The sequence below is a fragment of the Hermetia illucens genome, chromosome 2 (assembly GCF_905115235.1).
Source record: "Hermetia illucens chromosome 2, iHerIll2.2.curated.20191125, whole genome shotgun sequence".
In the NCBI taxonomy this organism is placed as follows: Eukaryota; Metazoa; Arthropoda; class Insecta; order Diptera; family Stratiomyidae; genus Hermetia; species Hermetia illucens.
In genome coordinates, this window is record NC_051850.1 from 1,233,151 (window position 1) to 1,256,494 (window position 23,344).

The 23,344-nt window shown below is 42.2% G+C and overlaps 2 protein-coding genes across 6 annotated transcripts in view; both read left to right on the forward strand.

The window, feature by feature from the left end:
• The window catches only part of LOC119649476 (copper-transporting ATPase 1), a 54,579-nt gene extending 45,674 nt beyond the window's left edge, over window positions 1-8,905 (forward strand). For all 4 annotated transcript variants that reach the window (XM_038051638.1, XM_038051637.1, XM_038051643.1 and 1 more), the window contains one exon: window positions 7,992-8,905. In XM_038051638.1, the coding sequence (XP_037907566.1) occupies window positions 7,992-8,163 (172 nt within the window). In that variant the 3' untranslated portion in view covers window positions 8,164-8,905. The remainder of the gene's footprint in view (window positions 1-7,991) is intronic.
• A 4,782-nt stretch (window positions 8,906-13,687) lies between these two features.
• Window positions 13,688-23,344, forward strand: part of LOC119648227 — a 51,212-nt gene continuing 41,555 nt past the window's right edge. The window contains exon 1 of one of the 2 annotated variants that reach the window (XM_038049846.1): window positions 13,688-14,902. In XM_038049846.1, coding sequence (XP_037905774.1) covers window positions 13,800-14,902 — 1,103 coding nt within the window. In that variant the 5' untranslated portion in view covers window positions 13,688-13,799. The remainder of the gene's footprint in view (window positions 14,903-23,344) is intronic. The other variant, XM_038049847.1, reaches the window with a different exon arrangement.

The following is a 23,344-nucleotide window of genomic DNA, read 5'->3' on the forward strand; positions in this document are numbered from 1 at the left end:
AAAACACATTATTCCAAGGGAACCGTAATAGTTATTTTATACGAAATATTTTTTGTCGCTTTCTACATCTTTTCCCATTTTTCTGGTAATTTGTGAATACCACGCCAGTAGAATTGACTGTCTTTGGAGGTGAACCACTCAGTGAGGCATTTCCGCAAATTTGCATGTAGGAGTCGAAGCGCTTCTCAGAAAGTGCGTGGCCCAACGAGGCAAAGAGGTGATAATTCGATGGGGCCAGATCTGGTGAGTAAGCCGCATGGTTAAGCACCTCCCACTTGAGTTTTTTAGCGTGTCGCGAACGACTTTCGACTTATGCGATGGTGCATTGTCGTGGAGCAAAATCACATCCTTCTTCTGTCTTTCTTGATATTCCGGTCGGTTCTCCGCAATCGCTCGGCTTAAATTTTTCATTTGATGTTTGTAGCGAACGGCGTTCACAGTTTCACTAGCTTTCAGCAGTTCAAAGTAAATCACGCCAGTCTGGTCCCACCACATACACAGCATGACCTTCCGACCGTAACGATTTGGTCGTGCCGTCGATTTCGAAGCTTCACCTGGACTCACCCACGATTTGTCGCGTTTAGGGTTCTCCAAAACAATCCACTTTTCGTCGCCCGCAACAATACGATTTAGAAAAGATTTTCTTTTGTACTGTTGAAGCAGCATTTCACACGTCACTTTTAGGTTCTCCATTTGTCTCTCGGTCAGTTCATACGGTACCCACTTTTCACACTTCTGAATTTGTATCTGCAAGCTGTCGTTGCGTTTGTGTGTTGTCTTCATCCAATAATGCTTGCAATTCGGCGTCATCAAATGATTTTCGCTTGCCGGAGCGTGCGGCGTCGTTCAGGTCGAAATCTCCATTTTTGAATTGTCGAAAACCACGTTTCACGTGTTCGAAGTGTTAATGCACGATCGCCATAAATTTCCACAAGTGCACAGTGGCTCTCGGACAACTTTCTTCCTTATTTGAATGTGAAAAGCAATGCATGGCGCATATGCTTGAAATTCGGTACGAACGCCGACATTTTTCAAGCGCAGTTTAGACACTCGAAATCAACTAAACAAAATGACAGGTATGTGTGACCAACAGCGACACAAAGCATAGAACGCCACCCGTAAAAAAAACCGGAAATTAATTAGGAGTACACCTGGTACATGATCCAATTGCATTCCAAATTGATGGTTAAATTGTATTTGTGAGCTCAAGGTTTTAATTACCTTAATTTGAAGCCTGTCAGGTTACAGCTCAATTCCATTTACTGCTAGAACAGGCTAAGCGCTAAGTTTATGAAATAAATGATTTGCAACTTTTTTCAAAACAAGGTCATATTTTGTATCATCTATTTATTTCTAACTTATGTTTTGTATTGGAAACAATGATTACATCAGTTGTACAATATTAAACATTATAAATCATTATTCTTGAGAATAGTTCCTTGCATGAAATTGGAAAACTCTTGTCCTTCTAACTTTGTAACTTATCGCTTACAATTTGGTGAGATTATCAATAGCCAAGATAATATTAACTGAATTTGTTTTCTTATAACTCACCAGACTAGATTACCGATTTTCTTTTAAATTTGCACATCACGTCCTATGTCAAAATATACACTTAAATTATTGGTTAACTATCTTTTGTGGTTATTGAAATACCACGATCTGCATCTCAATCGTCATTCGAAGGGAGACAATCACAATTCGTATCTATATACATCGAGTCCCATACCCAACTTTGCACATATTCACCGGATTCAACTTCTAAGAGTAAGTGCAACGTTTCTGGAACGGGAATACACTCCTTCTCCACTTTTCTTAGCATGTAAATCGGAAAAGAACGGGGTCTACACCGATATGATGCATACCAACACGTATCACAAGAGCATTTTACCGATCTTACATATCTAGGGAAGTATTCTTCCCCCAAATCCATCCATTCCACCATTTCACCGCAGTCCCATGAAGATCTATCATAATTTCGCTTTATTCGTGGGAGTGGAGAAAAAGAAATATTTTCCCATGCATACAAAGTAGGCATTTCGTCGACAGAATTGATAGTTGCTTTTGGTTGAAGCAACTTGTTTAGGAGAGGGGCGCCTCGTTTTATGATTACCGACCTGTCCTTCTTGTCTATCGGCGTCGGAATATCTATACTCATAAAATCCTCATTGAAAGCCATTTTCTGCAAGGTAGTCAGTACAGATACCTTAAGCACAGCACACATATCAGGGTCAACTATTGCTCTATATTTAAGCACCGAAGTAACTCGACACTGATTTGGAAATGTGAATACCAACAAACATAACAGTAACAAATTCATTTTTATGAGTTACCGAAAGATCCGATACTTTTAAACTCTCAATGACGACTAACTCTTGGTACAGAAATTCCGCTAGCCTTTTAACTTAGAAACAGGTAGTGAAAATTCAGTACGGAAGGGTCTAGAATTGCCGTCAAACTGGTTTCTCAATTCTAAATAACTAATCAAGCTTCGGTTCTGCAATTATAGTAGTCCATTCGAATAAGCTACCTTTAAAATATCGAAACTCGCCTAATGAATATTTACTTCGGTGCTTAGTGTCCTGAAGTACAGAGAACAGGGCCCTACCCGAAGTTATACCATTTTTTGTAGCGCCCACAGGGTGCCTGACTTGTTTTATAGTTTCAAATCCAATACTTTGGATGTCTTCTATTCACTCATAATCAGGAGCTGCGCCTAAAGGAGAATGAACTTCAGGTTTTTCATTCCATAAAGGCTCGATGAGATTAAGGTTTAGAGACTTAGGAGGGATCTTCTACTGCCGGGGTGCATTATACAACAGCCACTCCTTTGTTTTCACAGCAGTATGCGTCGGGTCGTTATTCTGCTGAAAGACGAAATAACTACCAAGAGCCAATTTGTTGGCACTCGGTCGCAAATTATTTTTGAGAATGTCAATGTAGTCATGTTGGTCCATAATTCCATTTATAACTTGCAAGGCACCAACTCCCTTTCCACTTATACAACTCCAGACCATAATACCACCTCCTCCATGTTTGAATGTGGCTCTTTTTGGTTTCATCGCTTCTTTTGATTTTTACCATACTTTTTGTCGATCATTTGGTCCAAAAAGGTTAAAACAGCTTTCATTTGAGAAAATAACAGATTCCCTGAACGATTGTGGCTTTCGCACATATCCTTTTGCCAATTCCAAATGGCAATTTGCTAATGTATGGCTTCTTCCTAGAAATTCGGCTGAAAAAATCAGTTTCCTGTAACTTGTTCCGCACAGTTTAAGACCAAATAGTTACTCCATAGCCACAAGTTTGAAGCAATGGTCTGAGCCCTGGAGAATTTTTAGAATTTCTCGTTTGAGAAACTTATTGACTACGTGATCTGCTGGATGCACAGCCCAATTCGTCGTACCTCTTTAAGATTTAGGATTAAGTGTTTCCAGACTTTTTTGCCCGAAATACGTATATACTAATAATGATCAGTTGATCAGGTACTGAAAAGGGCACAACTCGTGCCCGAAATACATATATACTAGTCAATAATATATACCGTTTCAGAAAAAAATTAAGTTACCAAAGACAAAATTCTCAAATCCATTTTACGGTTTTACATGGTCTTTGAACTTTTGCTAACATTATGGAATTAGTTCAGCTCTTGCAGCAGCTCTCCTGCCTTCCTTCCTTCCGTCTTCCAGATATAAAGGACTTAGTAGAGAAACTAGACTCGTTTCACCTTTTGAGGCACATCTAAGGTACACATCAATTCTCCCGCAGCCGAGCAACGATGAATCCTTGAAGTTAGATTACTTCGAGGAAAGCTTCACTTAGCTTTAAATACAGATGGTGCTCTCACGAACAAAGAACTTAATTTAGACCTCCCTTTGACAGGACTATTGAAACATTCAGACTAGGCAAATGCACAAAATCATTAACACGGAAGCGATACCTCTTGTTGATAGTCCTTACACCGAGGTTTCTGAGACCTGGATCCATCACGCTTGGAACCATATCTTCCCTGATATTTCCAAGCTAAAAAAACCTAATGAAGCTCGTTAAGAGACATACACACAGCCTAATCCCGGATGAAGCAATGAAGCCAGGACCTTCCAACTCAATCAAGCATCAACCTCAATGAGAGATGCCTCATATAGGCAGCACTTGGAATGATGTAATTTTACTGCATCGGATTCCTTTTTCGAGTCTTTCTGTCAGGGTCCAATCACCTCTTCATTCATTGGGCATGGCACACGCTTCCGTGCGCTTGCTGGATACATCATTCAACATAGGATCAAACTGAATGTGGTGGTTCTCTCGACGATGCTTCCAGTTTCATCTGGGAGTGAAAACCGGAAAGCATATCTGCAGATATATTTTATATAGGCGACTTAACTTGACTAGGTTATCTTTGGCCAACTCATACAGCGCGATCCACGCGGGAACCATACGCCATAAAGCTTCCCAAAATTGATCGTCTGAAGGAAGAACATCACCATGCACGAATTTCTATAACCTCGTCCATACATTACGGCTGTGCATTAACTGTTGGATGAAACCTATTTTTTCCTCTTTTTACATCCGCCTGAGTCTCCAGCATGGAGCCGCAGGTACCATAGATGGCGCGACGTCGACCGCATCTGTTCAGTCGAGCGTTTTCGTTTGCACAAATGTAATACCTACTAACTCATAGCAGTACACGCGTTCCTGCATCGACCATAACGTTGATACTTGGCTTGTGATGGGATTCAGCCTCAAATGAGGTTATGTACCGTGTTGAAATTCTATCTTCTACGTGAAGTGTCCAGGTTTTTCGATCCTATTGTTTTCATGCCGCCGGCAATAATCCAGGACAGTTACTCTGAAAAGCTTTGTTTGACTAAAACACTCATTTTCTAAACGCCGCATTTGATTTGCACACATTAGGTCCACCTTCAACATGACCGCCGATTCTTTTCGTTTGAAGCTTTTTATTTGATTACCAAAAGATCGAACCTAGCCCTTTATCACGGCTGGAAATGAAATCATCAAGCATTTTGAAATATCCATAGGGGACCATGCCGCTAGGCTTTGCATACCCTACAACTCGCATTGCCGAAGCTGCGGAGAAGGAAGAAAAACCCGATTGCCCAGCTCTAGCTAGAGTCAGGCTGCGGACACTGGGTAAACCATTCTTTAGGGACCTCAAAGAAATTTCTAGCTGCAGGGTCGGAGAGCTGCTTTCCTTCGTGAATGCTACGGGCTGGCTTTGAAGATCCGAGCCGGCTGGACTCTGCCTCCCTGCTCCCATAACAACAGGCACGGTCTTAGGAGTTTGTGGCATCAAAACGGCGCACCAAAGCGCTAATTGGGCTCCTCGGAGCGGCCACTGATACCTACCTATCTACCTACCCTACCAATTTTGAAAAAAAATTATCATTTGTAGTTAATAGTTTCAAAATAATAATAATAATCGTTGGCGCAATAATCCATATTGGATCAGGGCCTTCAAGTCGGTTAGAGCACTTCATTCAAGACCGCAACAGTATACTTCAGTACACCGTAGAGGCAACACGTTCAATAGTTTTTAAAGGTAATCAAAAATTAAGGCATTTGAACCCATGTCACTCAGTCGACCCACAAAAAAATATGAAGACTAGTTAGTTCCACTTAAATCCATGTTGTGTTAAGCACCAACTACGATAAGAACATTTGCTTAAGAGACTTAAAATGAATATCTCTTTAGTTAATCAGAGTCTTTTTCTCATTAGATTGAACCGCGTTCTTTATTCCAGGATGCTTGTAAATGCCCCATCGTTTCAAATAGCTTTCTGTTAAATTAACTTTCAGCTACAGTCTGTTACATAAGAGCATGGTCACTGTTACACGTAGATAAAAAATCTGAGCGTCCTGTTTCTTTTTCTATGACATAGAGGGCACCTCAGTCTTTCATGCTTTTTGTAAAAAGTCAGCTCTTGGTCAAATTTAATTTAGTTTTAGATTCTCGCATTGTTCTCGAAAGATCCAACTTTGACTTTACGTGGAGCTGCTGTGAAATTGAAAGCAAAAGGTGTTGACATATCTTACGGAACGATTCGCAGGCACTTACTTGCCAATAAACTGAAATATCGCAGTACTTTGGAAAAACCAATGTTGAGTGCAAAACACGTTGAAAAACAAGTGGAATGGGCGAAGGAAAACTAGATCTCGATTGGAGCAACGTAATTTTTTCTGATGAATCCTCCTTCTGGGCATTTCCGAGCATCAAACACGCCTGGGCAACCTCCACCAGTAGGATGCTTCAACGGACTGTTAAACGCCCCGTCAAGGTCCATGTTTGGGGGTGCTTCTCAAACAAAGGTTTCGGTACTTTGTTCTTATTTACCGAGAATTTAAATGCCGAAAAAATGAATAAAATATATCAAAGGGCTTTGTTACCATCTGCTAAGCAATGGTATATCAAGAAAAATGAAAGCTGGATCCTTCAAGAGGACAACGATCCGAAACATCGGAGCCGAGCGTGTAGCGAGTGGAAGGCGCAAAACGGAGTTGTCACTTTAGATTGGCCATCTCAGTCACCGGATGCAAATCCCATAGAAAATGTGTGGGCTCTGATGAAAATGGAGCTTCGCAGACGCAAGCCATGTAATTTAGATCAACTTTCTCGACAAATTCGGAAAATTTGGAGGTCTTTTCCGGTAGAATATGCAGAAAAACTAGTGGAAAGTATGCCCCGACGGTGCCAGGCCATAATTGACAATGCAGGAGATTGGACTTGCTACTGAGATATTTGCATTGAGTATTGACGACCAAATTATCAATAATTTTGGGAATTTTCGAAAAATCAATTGTTGTTATTATTTAACAGTGACCACGCTCTTATGTAACAGATTGTAAATATCTTTAGTTTTTTTGCGCTTTTATCATTTATGGCGTACGTTGGCTTCTCCAAATAATACGTAATTATGTTTCCGTTAATTTCGGAAAATATTGGATATTTGTAGATGGTAGCAAAGTATTCTTTTTAAATTAATAAAATCACCAAAAAAGTATTAATTTACAGTAATCACATCTTTTTAGCATTTTATCTGTTATTAAACCAACATCTGGCGGTATAAACAAATAAAGAAAAGTACGAGGCAATGAAGGTTGGAAGCATGAGAGTGTTATCTTGTTGAATGTGTTTTTTTTTTTATGTTTGCATAAAGTGTGAAAATTTATTTTTGTTACTTTTCTTATTTGTATCTGAGTTCGTTTTAAATTGTCAGTGTGAGTGTAATGGTGGTAATTATTAAAATGATTTCAGATATTAGTATGCATGTTTGTCTAATCTATAGTCAACGTAGTTTGCTGGATTCTTATATTCGTGACTATTAAAGTTGTTCTCGCATAGTATCAACTTGCTCTTCTCCGCCGAAAATAGAGCAAAAAGAAACAAACATCTGAAAAATGAAAACTTATCAAGGATCGTAGCCAAATGCATACACAAATTCATAAATCACTGAAACTGTTTGAGCCATTTTTCCAATAAAGGAAAAATACAGAAAGGGGCTTTTCCAGGGGGCATTTTGGAGAGGACAACTAAGAACAAAAAAGGATTTGACGCGGAAGCGAGATATAATTTTATAAAAAAAGGGCAAATGCAACGTTCAGTCCAGAAACATTGCCTTCTCCTTCTGTGCTTACAAATGAAAGAGAGTTGATGCAATTTACGATGGATTCTAGAAAAAAGTTTAAAATCCAACCTAATCCTACGCAAGTCATCATTATGATTAAGTATATTTTTGCTATAAAACTACTATTCTGCATGTAGGAATGTTGAACCCCTGCTGCTGGAATTTAACAATAAAAAGGGGTCACAGAAGAAACAAGCAACACTTCTGCTTAAGGATATTGTACCGTAGTAACTAACGTTTATAACACAATGGATAATGTATCTAACATGTACAAATGGACGTTGTAATTAACGAAAACCAAACCGTCTGATCCCCTATTCTTATTCAGTCAATTTATTATCATTTTAGGTTATTCTCCCGCTCGGATAAAGGAGATTCAAATGAAGTACGACTTCTATCAGAGGTAGGAGAAGGCGGTGACGTAGGCGGTGATTACAATGATGACGACGACAGCTTTCTTCGTGTTGAGATTGTTAAAAAGAAAACACTACGAGATGTAACTGAAATGCAAAAATTATGAAGTCTTCTGTTTAGTTCATGTAAATCAAACAACTTGAATCCGTGGACAACCTATTTCTGTAAATTTTAAAGCAGAAGGCACCGAATTAATGATAAGATGATAAAGTGATACCATTAATCTGTAAGATTGTTATATTGTTTTGTGTTTGACATATGTTTTTTATATTTTGTAGAATTATGTTATTTATTCCTTGAAAAAGTACATTTCCGTCACAGAATAATAATTCAACGAAAGTCAGCTCGAAATTAATTATACATTTATATCCTTGTCCAGGCGAATATAGGATTATATTATTTATCCCTTTAAAAGGTAGATTGCCATCACAGAATTATAATTCAACGAATACAAACAAAGTTTACTCGAAATATTTAATTTGCAATTACGTTATCAGATGAGAATGTTGAATGTTTCTGTTGCTGACACTGTACGATAATTTTTCAGATACTATAGCACATACCAAGAGAAACTAATCAAAATCTGCCAGCGGAGTGTCGTGCTAAGTACTTATTTATGCAACATTAATTATCTTCCATACAATATGCGTTCATTTCATTGCTTCCACCTATGTCACAGAAACTCTCCGCTAACAATATATAGATTTCTCATTGAATCAGCTCCAAATTAACGATCAATTATTGAGTGAAAGGCAAGCATGCATACCATATGTTGTCCAAACATCACATCAGCTTTCGGATTAGATTAGATAATTATTGAAAATGCTGGTACTTAATTTAAAAGAAAATTGAAAAAATTAAATATTATGTACGTCTGGGGGACATGAATTTGTCCATTTGATATGAACGAGAACTATTGCTTGAAAGTATGCATAAGGAGTTTTCCAACGAACAGCTGAGCTAATAAGTTTTGCATTATTCTATGTATAGAACCAACCTAAATATACTATTTTGTATTTTATCGAAGGATATTAAAATATGGATTTGTACATATGGAATGAATTGTTCTTCAACTATAAAGTAAGAAAGATGATATAATTAGCTGAAGTGGAGCTGCCCAGACAAACTTTTTTGAACTCGATGCCATTTTAAATCGATAAAACCTTACTGATCATCCGCAAATTGAGTTATTTCCATATTATCCTTTTGTCAGAAGAAGACTGGAGTCTGTTTTTGGCTTGGTACATCCTCATTTGCTTCAACGAAGATGGACTAATGTTATAACTGACTTAGGAAAAATGCTGTTGATTTCAGTTACAATATATGCTTTTCTACTCCACCAATTAATTTCGAAAAGACTTTCCATAGAATTTTACACTCGAGCTTCAATCAGGTCCTTTTTAAGGTTTTGTGTAAAACAAAACATTATTAAAATCGATTTACTGTCCGTCTGTCCTTTTTTTAGTGGGGGAAATCCTTCATGGATACACATCTGGAATCTAGGAGACGCATGCTGGACTCTTACCGACTAAAACCTCTCATATTTTCTACATACTCACCCCGCGGGACCACCGTTCTGGCATTGCTTCGCGGGGCTGTTCAGTTCTTAGCTATTCATGCTAAACGAGCTGCTACCGCTTTACGTGGCGTCTTCTATGTCTCCGCTACGCTTCTGCTGCTTTGAGCTGCTGGTGAATCCGCTACACCATTGAAACTACCGCGTCCCATGCTGTATTTGATTGCACCATGTACCTTATCAGATTTTCCACCATTAAACGAGTATTTAGCTTTGTTTCAAACTTTCTCCTTGAGCTTTTAAATCTTGAGCAGGTGAAGAAAACGTATTCTGCACCTTCACACGTAGGACAATCGGACGATTCATCGAGACCGAACCTATAAAGGTACTTCCTGTATCCACCGTGTCCGGTTAAGAGCTGAGTCAGATCGTAACTCGTCTCACCGTGGTTCCGCATAGTCCACATACTTATGTCCAAGATAAGCCTATGTGTCCATCGGGCATTCTCCACCTGGTCCCATGCTATTTGCCATGCAACCAATGACCTCATGGTCACTTTGCTTATTTAGCCTGGCTTCCTGATTCTCGTTCAATAGATTTGCAATTACGCACGCTGCCTCATAAGATGTTTTTCGGAAGGCACAACAAGTTTGGAGAGCGCTTAATCGATATGAAACTTGAAGCTGTCTGCGATTTTCTCCGATTTTCATCGCCAAGACACACCCAGGTGCCGCGTATAAAAGGACAGAGCTGATGAATCGTCGGCTGTGTTTCGGGCTGCCTACATTTTGAAACATCCTTGACAGTCTTGAGCTGATAGTCGCCACTTTCTGCCTAGTAATCTTTAAGTGGGGTTTAAAGCTCAGCTTGGAGCCGAATGCTACTCCCAACTGTTTCAGCGGTGGCTCAGAGCAACATGCGCTTTGATGCAAATTTCAAAGTTCCTCACATAGGAAAACAGGAAACCTTTTATACTTGAAGCGTTTAGCTTCCAGTTTCCCAACTTGTTTTGTTCTAACCAGGGACATACAGCACCATTGCACCATTGCATCTTTGAGTATTCAATAAAAAATATCGTGATTATAATAACTCAGTTGGCGGAGGCAATAAAAACAGCTTCACCTTACCTCTTCCAGGGCGTAATCTAGGGTTTCTCCTGCGAACGTCAATTACGATCCGGCGAAGAATCCGAGCTGTAGTCAATTATACACTCGTATTGAATAATGCTTGATTCAAATCAACCCATTTCTAGTCGAGTCATTTAATGTACTGGCACTCTTTGTTCTTCAGTTTGCGAAACATGCAGTCGGCCCATGCTAATGCGATTATTCGCAATATTATCAAGTCTACATTACAGTTTTGTTCTGGAAGATTAAGTCTTCTGGTTCGAGGCATTGTAAATAATAACATTGAAAAATTTATCACATAATGAAGCAATTATCAATGTGCGTACAATCACAAATGCCATAACCGAGCTCCACCAATTCGATATCCCTAAAAGCTGTCTGGCGCCCCGACCGATCCATCTCAGGCAGGGTCTGCCTATCTTCTGACTTTCTGGGCTGGATTATCCTTATCCATGCGGTATGGGTCCCGCCCACCGCAACCTGGTGAGCCGGATTTTATTCACAACCAGACGGTCGTGCTATCGCTCATAGATTTCGTCGTTATGTAGGCTACGGAATCGTCCATCCTCATGTAGGGGGCCAAAAATTCTTCAGTGGATTCTGCTCTCGGACGCGGCCAAGAGTTTGCCATTTTTTTTTTTGCTAAAGAACCCAGGTCTCCGAGGAATACATGAGGATGACATCCTCACCCATACCCACCCAGCCTGGAAAGTCTATAAGAGCAACATTGATGACAAAAAAACGTAGCAGACTCTGATTGAGAGGGAACGATGGCGTAGGCCAGGACCCACTTTCGTCATTATTACAGCAAAATTCTGAGTTAGGATACCAAATGCTTCATCATTCACCGATTTTAGGGGGCATATTATGATATGAAAAGACACTTTTAGTACGTAGTACGAATGAATTTTCCATGCTGCTTTGCTCTGAGTACTCGCACGTCTGCCATTTCTCGCCATGTGCTTCGAGTAACAGCTGCTATTTGTGTATACATTTTTATGCACTTCTTGCATATTGATGAATTGCATTTTTTATTGCTACGGAAGATTGATGTCTCTACTTTTCAGAATCAACAATTACAGATTTTTACTTATTCTAGCAAACACAAAATTGAAATAATAGTCGAGCCGGAGGATAGGAAAAGTGCCTGTCTTAGTTCCCACACTGGACATTAGTTGTCTTTAAAGGGATTTTGATCCCCTTTAGGTTAGAGTTCTGCTGGCTTCATGCCGGAGACTTTATTTTAGGAAAGGCGTAGCAGGTCCAGTTGGTCCTGAGCCGAGAGTAGTTGCTGCGCTTTTGGCCGAGGGAGCTCATGTGCTTATCAGCCGGGGGTTCTAAATTGAAGTCAGAATAATACTGCGTACTGGGAATTAGTAGCGGAAATTAACGGTAACATTTCATTGTTCTTACAGAAATAAATTTTCAGAATCAACTTCCAAGTGTTTCATTGACAAAACAAAGACTTTGTAGGGTCATCTAGAAAATTCTGTAAAGATTTGTTCAATTCCAGTCGGTATGAACACCACTAAGTTTCCCAGCAGAGAAAGCTCTTCTCAGGTAGCCATCTAGGGTGGTCCCCAAAGAGAAGTCGGGAACTGTAGCTAACTCTTTCTGTTGTTACAGGAGCAGTTGACGATATATCCGATCAAGGTCTACATCTAGACAGTTGCCAGCTCCTTCTATACCAGAACCATCGCCTACCCAGCCGAAGTCTACAGCCCTCCATCAACCAGCGGCCGGACTTTGTCCAAGGACAGCCATTACTTTAGCCCGACATCCCACAGTCGGACAAAATACACTAGTAAGTGAGAATAAGGAGCGGCGCCCCAGAGGAGGCTGAAAGGTGCGGCAGCGGCTGAAGAGGCCCATGCTACCTAAACTCCGGGAGAATACGACGAGCCCGGAAATTAAACAGCGCTGAAATAAAAAAAATGTTACATATACTCTTCTTTCGATTTAGTCTAGGAGCAGAATCCGACCATCTACTGTCAAGTCTACTCTGAAGGGTGAAATTGCAAGGATTCACGCAACCGAGTGGAAAAATTTGGACTCTTGCCGGCAAGCGAAAATCCTTGTGAAGGAGCCTAGGGTCACTAGAGCGGCATTTTTGTTGTCTCTTAAGAAGTCGGACATGAAAACCCTAGTAGGGCTTTTGACGGGACACTGCCCCTTAAACTACCATATGGAAAAGATTGGGGTAGCGGTTTCGGCTATGTGCAGCCAATGTGAGGAGGAGGAGGAGACAGCCCTGCACTTTTTATGCAGCTGCCCGGCATCCTCAGATCTCAGACGAAGACACCTTGGCAAGGTTTTCTTCAATGAAGAATCTGCACACTCTCTGCCTCTTGAGAATGCTCTCAGATTCGCTAAAGCCTGCGAACACCGTAGGCGGGAAGCCATTGAATAGGCAACTTACGGGGATAGTACAATGGGCCTAATAATGGCCTGAGTGCTCGGAGCTGCGGCTCCCCCCAGTTAACTAAACTAGTCTAGGAGCAGGGACAGTAGGGGGTAAAACCCAGATAAGATTGGGGGCTACCCGTACGTGTATACAAGTTAGAGAAACCATAAATGTAATGCTGCACTTTGGGAAAGAGGTCCCAAGGTGTATAATGACGGTTCCACTCAACTTAACAGGCATATCAAGAATAGAGAAGATTACACTAAGAAGAAAAAGCATTTTACACCAAGTCAAACGATATTGAAAGAAGCGAAAAGAAATGGCACAAAGTCAATGCAAACCTCTGCATTGTCGAGGTCCTTTGCTGTGATGCAAGGGACCTCGACAGGGTCGAAATAAGAGGAACATATCCGATAACGATAGACGTGTCGATTAATGAAGGGGACTTACTTCGTTAAGGAAGGTTTCAAAATATTCAAGTATTCCTTGTGTGGAGTAATTACCTCTGCAAAATTTATTTCTATAATTTTCAAAATTTTTAAATACTTCCCCCTTTTGTGATCTGCCCGGTGATGTTGTACAAGATTTTTAGTACATTCTGTGAATTGACAAATGAACACTCAAATATGGCCGTCGTATGGCCGTGCATCGCGTACTTCTGACGTTTGTAAAGTTTTTTGTCCACATGATGGAAAATGGAGAGTGAGCTTGGAATAAACTCAGAAAACGTGTTAAATACCAACTGTTTGCCGGGTAAAGTGAAATCAGATGAAATAATGGCTGCTGGTTGCCAAGAATCGGCTCCACTGGTTGATGGCGAAACAGTTCAACAAACTGAACAGGCATCGGCGGCGCCAGTCGTTGCGGAAGCCGCGCGTGTTGACTTGACAGACGCCGCATCGGTGGCTGTTGTCGCGGATAGCAGCGCAAATAATGTTAATTTGGTGCAGTCGTTGGAAAACGAAAAGAATGAACTTCAACCTGAGGAGTCCAAAGTGCCGTCATCGCCGGGTCTTGAACTGCATTCTGGAGACAAAAGTGCACGTGAAACGCAAGAGGCTGGCTCTTCAAATGCCCAGATATCGGAGAAATCGGACTCGTCGAACTCGGAGGAACTTCTAGCACAAGACACCACTCACACGGCCGAAATAGCAGTAGAGGATGAAGATGAACCGGAAGAAATTCCTGATGAAGAGTCGGAGATGTCGGGAAATGGGAGTGAGAACGTAGCGAGCGAAGACGACGACGTAGATCAGGATCAGGACATGGACGAAGATTCGCAGGAGGCGGTAGATGGAGAGCATGACGACGTGGAAGATGTCTCAGGTTCGGACGCTTCTCAAGCTGAAGAGGAGGATGAAGCCGAAGAGGAAGCAGAAGATTATGATTCAGAGGAGGGACAGGAAGAGGATGGTCCCGATGAGAATGGTGGAGCAGTTGAGGATGAAGATGATGACGATGTTGCTGTTATATCAGACACAACAGAAGACGATGACGAGGAAGAACTAGATGAGGAAGAGCATGACAGGGATAACCACGAATCCTATAAAGTTTGTGAACAAATATACGACAGTGATGAGGAAAGTGAGTTGAGTGAAGTGCAAGAAGAATGTGATGAAGACGATCTAATGGATGATGTTGTGATTTCGCGTCGACCCGATAAAGACAAAGTGAAGCTTCCCAGAAGTCAGCATAGCAGAGTGAAGGAGTTGGAGGCCAAATTTAAAAGGGGGAAAGTTGTAAAGCGCAAACGACAGTATGATTGGCGAGTGAAATTGAAGAAAAAGAGCGTTACGCGGTGAGTAAAAATTTTATATATATTTTTAAAAAATAGAAGGAGAATCCCTCTTCCCTCTTTCGCCTGAATATAATTCATACTAACGTCGTATTTATCAATGTACATAAATAATGGAGCGAATACGCCTTGTGGCCGCTTTCGCTATCGTTACTCCCAGGGCAAAGGTCTGGACTAAATCGTCATTTGTCCTTTTCCTTTTAAGCGTTGATTCATTAGCAACATATGGAATTTCACTTACAAATCGAGGGGCGGCAATCCAATGGATGACTGGACAAATTCGCCGTGTCGCGTCGAAAGGAAATAAACTTTTTTTTTCCAATTTGCAAATTTCAATCACTGATAGTTATTTAGTTTAGTTAACTGGGGGGAGCCGCAGCTCCGAGCACTCAGGCCATTATTAGACCCATTGTACTATCCCCGTAAGTTGCCTATTCAATGGCTTCCCGCCTACGGTGTTCGCAGGCTTTAGCGAATCTGAGAACATTCCCAAGAGGCAGAGAGTGCAGATTCTTCATTGAAGAAAACCTTGCCAAGGTGTCTTCGTCTGAGATCTGAGGATGCCGGGCAGCTGCATAAAAAGTGCAGGGCTGTCTCCTCCTCCTCACATTAACTGCACACAGCCGAAACCACTACCCCAATCTTTTCCATATGGTAGTTTAAAGGGCAGTGTCCCGTCAAAAGCCCTACTAGGGTTTTCATGTCCCACTTCTTAAGGGACAACAAAAATGCCGCTCTAGTGGCCCTAGGCTCCTTCACAAGGATTTTCGCTTGCCGACAAGAGTCCAAATTCCTCCACTCGGCTGCGTGAATCCTTGCAATTTCACCCTTCAGAGTAGACTGGACAGTAGATGGTCGGATTCCAAGAGCTGGTTCTGGCCCCACCATTGTGGATCCAGACCCTCGGTGAGCCAGTCTATCAGCCTCCTCATTACCGACGATGTTAGAGTGCCCCGGCACCCACATCAGGAATGTTTCGTTCAGTCGGCCAAGTTTCAGCAGCACCTGATGACAACTCCAAACCAACTGGCTTGATATGTTGTTGCCATTTAGTGCTGATAATGCCGCCCGACTATCGGAACAGATTCGAATGGTGCGACCCCTCCATTTTTGTCGCAGACATTCTTCTGCTGCCAATGAAATGGCATATATCTCCGTCATTTTTCCGAGGGGTCGGGCCAGTTCTATAATCGGATTCTCCGAGAACACACCTGCACCCGATCCATCCTCCGTGACTGACCCGTCAGTGAAGATTATTAGGTCTGTAATCTGAAAAGACCCATGGCCACTTGTCGACCATTCTTCTCTTTCGGTGATTACGACAGTGTATGTTTTTTCAAAGACGAATCTGGAAACCATATGATCGGTCGGCATCAGGGCTACCGGATGTTTTTCAAGGAATTTCCAGATAGACGCATGCCCGTTGGATTGGCCGCCTTTCCACGTCCCAATGGTATCGAGCCTATATGCGTCGTCGACCGCTTTCCGTTTCACCTCCAAGTGAATGGGTGGTAAATTTAGGCTTCAAGTCCCGCAGTCGGCGCAGTACTCATTGCTCCAGTAATACTTAGGCAACCAAGTCTCTGAATCTGCGTTAGCAGCTTCCTGCTGTTAACGAAGTTCAGTCTTGGCCACCAAACGATGCATGTATACATCAAAATGGGTTTTATTATGGATGTATACATTCAGTATATCCGTTTGGATGAAAGTCCCCAGGTCTTACCTATCGCATTCCTACAGCACCAGAGCAATCTGCAGGATTTCTGATATTGTTCCTGGATATGATGCTTCCACGTTAACTTGGAGTCGAAATGTACTCCTAAGTACTTGACTGTTTGTGCCAGCTGGATTTCCGCCCCTACTAAGGTGGGTAGCGTATAGCTGCCCCACCTGACGTTCCTAGTGAACATAACTAGTCCAGTCTTCCTAGCGTTCACCGTAAGTCCATTGCGGAGGCACCAGCTGTGGATTACATGCAGAGTTGCATTCAAGCGGTCGCATACTGTATCCGCAAACTTGCCGATAATTATTGCGGCTAGGTCGTCCGCAAATGCTTGCGCGAAGACTTTTTTGTCCTCCAGGAGCCACAGCAGGGTATCCATCACCAAGAGCCATAACAGTGGAGAGAGAATCCCTCCCTATGGGCAGCCCCTGAGACATCCTGCTTCAATAGACTTCTGGTCGACAGATATGTGGATTTTTCTCCACTCTAGCATGTGAAGGATCCAACTGATTAGCCGCGGTTCGATTCCATGTTGTCTTGCCGCATCACAAATTGCCGCAAATGAGGCATAATTGAAGGCACCTTCGATGTCCATGAATGCGCCTAAGGCGTATTCTTTTTCGGACATCGCCTTTTCAATTTTTGCCGTAAGTTCCTGGAGTGCTGTCTCCGTGGATTTGCCTTTCTGGTAGGCGTGTTGCCTATGGTGAAGTGGCCATTTAGGAATGTGTGTATCCCTTATGAACCGATCTACTAGTCTTTCTAGTCCTTTTAGCAGAAAGGACGTTAGGTTGATCGGTCGAAAGTCTTTGCCTCTGTGTAGGTGGGTTTTCCTGGTTTGGGAATGAACAACACCTTCACATCCCGCCATTTAATTGGAATATAAGCGTGTGCTAGTCATGCACGATATATATTCCGAATGTGTAGACCCAGGGCATCCATTCCTTCTATTACTAGCGCAGGGATGATGCCATCCGGACCTGCAGACTTGTATCTATGGAACGAGTTAAATGCCCATTTCACTCGCTCCAGTGATACTACTTTGCATGCCAGATTCCAGTCTCTCGGTTGAGGGCTGTATCCACCTGTTGGCCCCGAGATTAGATTTTGGATGCTGGCTGGGAAGTGTACTTCAAGCAAATGATTTGCCGTTTCTTCATCGCTTTCTGTGTACTTCCCATTCTGTAAACGTAAATAACCTAGTTTCTGGCTACGTTCTTTGACCAGAATCCGCTTCAGTTTTGAGGTTGCCTCAAAAGAGTTAGTCTTTTCGCAAAAGCGTCTCCAAGATTATCGTTTAGTCGATCTTATGTTCTTCTTTAGAGCCGTCTGTGCCTCTTTATAGCGATTCCAGCTAGTGCTTGATTCACCCTTCAGAGCACGATTAAGGAGCATCCTTGTCGTTCTCCTCTGTTTTGCCAAATCCGAGTTCCACCATGGTGTTTTACCCTTCTTTGGCATCTTGAGTGGACAGCTTTCTTCGAAAGCTTCTCTCATGCTAGTTGTGATCATCTGGGTTGTCTTCTCAATTCCAGCAATGGATTTGATGCGCTTCTCAGGGATCGTGACTCGGGCGCTCAATTCTGTTTGATACATTACCCAATCTGTCTTCCTCGGATTCCGAAATGGACTGGGTGGAGGTGGATCCATGCCCATAACGAAATCAATGCGTCTGTGATCCGAGAGTGTGATATCGTTTGATACTCTCCACTCTCCGATCAGACCCGCGATGTCAGGAGATGCCACCGTGATGTCGATGACCTCTCGCCTGACCGCGTTGAAGAAAGTGGGTTCATTACCCACATTTAGGATCTGCAAATCGGTTCCTACTAGATACTCCAGTAGTCTCGATCCTCTTGCATTGATGTTCGAACTTCCCCAGCATATGTGGTGAGCGTTGACATCACATCCTGCTATTACCCCCATGCCTCTACTTTTGGCATATTGGATAGCTCTGATTAATGTTCCACTGGGAACGTCTTCTGCGTCGTAGGGGAAATATACAGAGCACCATAGTATCTCTTTATCTCCCTGTTGACTTTTTATGGTTAGCTTAGCCGATGGGGTGTCGCCATCACATGGGTCGTTAACCAGGTTAGCCTGGAAGTCTTTGGAGACTACCATGCAGGTGCGAGGTCGATCGCTTCCATTGGCATACAATAGGTCAGCATGTTGGAAGTTTAGGCCCCTGATTGCCCCACCAACAACCCACGGTTCTTGTATGAGGTATATAAATGTCTTGCATCTATTGATCCGACGACTGATAAGTGCAGTCGCCGCTTTACAATGCTGCAAATTTACTTGGGAAATATGGCACCTCATCTACGTTTCAGATGTAGATGCCGGGGGCTGCATGTCCCCTTCAATGGTTTTAGGAGCCGACACCTGTAACGTGACGGTCCCCAGTCCATAGTAGAGCCGGCAACCCGATTTTTCCCGAACCTTCTTAACATCAGGTTCGGGAACGCCGATAGTGAGAAAAGTTCCCAGCCTATCGGTTCTCTCTCCTGTTTTACTGCCTAGCAGCAACCAGGTGGAAGTGTTAAGGTTGTTCTGTACACCAAGTTGTTCCAGAACCCGGACACCATTTCGCTCTTCTTCTGAAAGCCAGAGTAAGCACTTTTTGATCGATGGAAGCTCAGAGACCCTTTTCAAGGTTAGTCGCCCACCCTCCCACACATCGTTTAGGGAGGAGCAGTACTGCTTGAGCCACTCGTTCGTGTCTTCGTCGACAAAGTTCAGCCGTAAAATTTTACGGTATACACCTACCAACTCAAAGCAAAACTTAATGCCTTGCGCGGACGCAGTCCTTACAGGTAGGAGGAGTTTCCTCCTAAGCTGTTCGCACTGCTCAGTATCGTAGCCGGATGGATTAGAGTCGTCATACAGGACCCATCCATCGGCTTCGATAGCCTTGACTGCAAATGAAGGCCTAGCCGTTGCCGGGCGAGCCCTCTTTGCTGCCTTTTGTGTCGAAGAGTTAGGATCGTCCGAGGCCCGCTGCCGCTTCGGTTTCCCCTTAGCCGCAGGTGCCCCGAATGCTTCTTTATCCTCAACCTTGGCAGGAGTACTGACAGAAGGGGCCTGCTTCGGCTCGTCCGTTAAGGAATGGGTCCCAATTGAATTGGTTCCCACTTGAATAAGTGGGGAATCTGAGTCTAGACTCAGATTCTCCATCGATGAGCTCAGGGTTGCCCCTTCACTCGGGGTTGAATCGCCACGATCGAAGTTTAACTGTGTTTGCTTAACCCCTGTGACCATTCATCCCTCGGCACGGTAGTCACACCTTGGCTTAGGGTTTTGATTACCGCGCTTGGCTTCAGGTGTCACCTCCCGTTTCCTGGAGGATCTTCCTTACTGAGCTCCCTCATCACGACAAGGTAGGTAATCGTCGAGGGAGATCTGTAAGTTTCTCTTAGTATGGATGAAGGATACAAAATTAGATCTTATAGTTTCTACTATCTTCTAGTTGTTAGTCGGAATAATTCCATTAATTCCATTGTGCTTTTTGACACGGTTTGCCCTAGAGCTCTGCATATTTTAATTACAATCGGACCCAAGTTACTCAATTTCAGGTGATATATTTAGCAAGTAAGGCGCTTCGTTCATAGCTCTATTTCGTTATATATCAAGTATCCGTACTTAGAGTTGAAAATATAAGCATGCAATAATACTTCCACAATTCTGGAACACACCAGCGGCCCATTTTACATAGCTCGACCTTTTTATTGAAACTATTTACATATCGAGGGCTCTACATAAACAATTTCGTCCATGAAGTAAATAACAAAGTGTGCTAATCGAATTTCATTCTGTCGAGGTCGATCCCATACCGGCTGTTGTTGCGAGAAGACGCCTCGTTTTCCGTAGACAACATCTACGGCGACATATTCTATAGCTAGCAGCTACCCAAGAGCTGCAAGGGCAGCCTGAGGTCACCTCCGGTAAATGTTTATACAATCCGCTGAAAATGAATTGCAAGTTAATTCCTCATTTTTCTCTCCTCTGCTGATTCAGAGTGGGTCGATAAGAAAAAAATAATTTTTTATTTAAAGTATGCGGTTTACATATCACGAAGGTTCGTTCGATCACTGCAGCCATATCAGATCAATTTTAATAGATCACAATATCAAAAATCGATTGCATTTGATCTAAATAAATATTCAAAGAGGTCTTGGACATCTCTGACCGAAATGGACACAGGCTGCGATGTCATCGCAGCCAGTACTGCTTCTAATATTGAAACCCTTCCTTAACCTATTTCGAGAAGTTTTCCTCTCATTACGTAAATGTGTATTGCTGAGCCGTAAACACGACTGACAAGCTTTAGCCGGCTAGCAAGAAAGCTAAGAATCCACCATTATAGTACAGAAACTCATAGCAGTCGGCATTCGCTTATAGTTTGCTTATTACGTGTTCGACGATTGAGTCTGCATCGGTTGCTTCCGATAGTACTTAAATAGACCGACAACAGAAATTAACCCTTAGTTGCAGGAGACGGAGATGCAAAGACTTAGAGGTTGCATATGAGGAGGAATGATAATTATGATTATGCACATGCATTTTTGTCTACCACTCGTTGCTTATGCAGTTGTTGATGAGTTTGCTACACTTATTATTATTTCATTCAACATGGACTATTGGGGACCATAAACTGAAAGACAATATAGAATTTGATAACAGCTTGGTTCTCTGATTTCACTGGGACCGTGTCCTAGTATCAGTCTCCCAGATAATTCGCAGATCCTTCTCTCTAATGACTGCATTCTATGAAATGAAGGACGGCAGTCATCAAGTGACAGTTGTCTTAGTATGTCCACAAATTTATGTTCAATCGAAAGAATATGTTGTGAGCCTCCACCCTCTCCGAAGGAGATCTGAAATAAATTTCCCAACTCGGGGTTAATTGCGAGCTACTTCTGCATCAGCTTTGAAACATTCAGCTGCTTTCCAAGGCTGTTCTCCGAACTTAGAGCACGCTAGCAGTGTAACAATCTTTTTATTGTTTCTCGATTTATTTAGCGATAGTATTTTCTCAACGTCATATTTAAATATGCACACTTAGTTTTTATTGGTAAATAAATAGCTGGTAGTGTGCATGAATATACATCTATTCTGGGGAGAATATGCTACGATAGCAGAAAGCTCCACACAATAGGTGAACTCATGGTCATATTGCATATTCTTATAAAATGATAAGGAATCACGGAAAAACGCTTCTATTGCATAATGATAAGAGCTCGAAGGTCTTGTTGCATGCCTGATTCTTTTGATTCTCCCAAAACCTGTGTTTAGCGGGAAAAGGAAGACTTTCGATCACACCTTTTATTACGAATTGAAAAAAATCTTTTTATAGGATGCAATTTGCTACCCTGGCATCAAGGGTAGGGGGTTGGTAGGTCCTCGCCATCATCCTCACAGCCTAAGATTGGATGCATAAAACAACCTTGAACCGAAGATCAATAGAATATAAACTTCTAATAAAATAGCAAAAAAACTAAAATTGCCCACCGCCCTCGTAACACTCGTGTAGAGATATACTCTATAATTTCCAAGGTTCAAAAACCATCTGTATGAGAAAAAAATCAAAAATTAACACTAAAATGGCCATGAGTCGATCCTATGCTAGTGAGATTGGTATGTTGTGTGTTAGTTTGTTGGCCTTAAAAGATTGTGGAAACGTTTCCAGCGAATCAGAATCAACGAGGTCAAGATCTTTTTCAGTTTCAATGTGGCACAACACGACGTGGCGCGGCTGTGATGATGCAACAAAATCCCCCTCAGTACAACGTTTATTTTAAGATAATGTGCACTTTACACCAATGTATTAAGAAGCGATACTGTATATAAATCGAATCACACGATAAGTGTTTTATGAATTTATAGAAATCATGTCTCCATATGTTTCCTACCTCTTGATAAGAGAATATGTTGTTTGCAGCTTGCACTGTTGACTTGCAAGAGTTTTGCACTTTCTTGGTGCAGAGGTGAATATGGAGGCTTCCTGTGTCTCTGGCACGTTATTTGAATTAATTATTTCTACAGATATCACAGAAGCAAATGGAAGGGCTCATCCCATTGGACGTTCGACTGACTTATTAAAACCTTGAAAATGGGAAGTACGGAAAAATGATGGCTTGTTCGAAAAATATACGAGGGCGTTTAAGCTATTAAATTACACTTCTAATAGTACATTACACTGAGGTACCAACTTATTTCTTTAACTCCAATGTCAAACCGAGTAATTAATCATAGAACTCACATACAATTACGCTTTCTTTCTTTTTCCCTGCACTGCGTCCCAAACTCGACTCATCAAAAACTTAAATTCGGCTATGTCGGAGATGGCTTTTCACCCACGTCTCCAGCTGATCCACTCATCCAACCTCCGTCCAGATTTCGCTAATTCTTGTTTTTGTTAATCCCGAAATCTGCAGCGAGGGTGATCAGAATGGGCGCCTTCTCCAACTTAACCGGGAAATAAGCAAAATAAGATCGGAGGATTCTGGAGGGTGGGTACTCCTCTTCCTCTCGCCACACACTTATGAAAATGCACTTTATACTCTGGAAAGCCAAGTGGTTGCAGACGGGAATCCGGGGTCGGGTTGTCTCTGACGGCTGCCGGAAGGTGCGCTCTTTCGACCTGAGAGTCGGTTTCTGGCAGAGGTCTGACTACAAGATTTCGATTCTGAGAAGTTCTGGAAAGCTGAAAGTAGGTAATC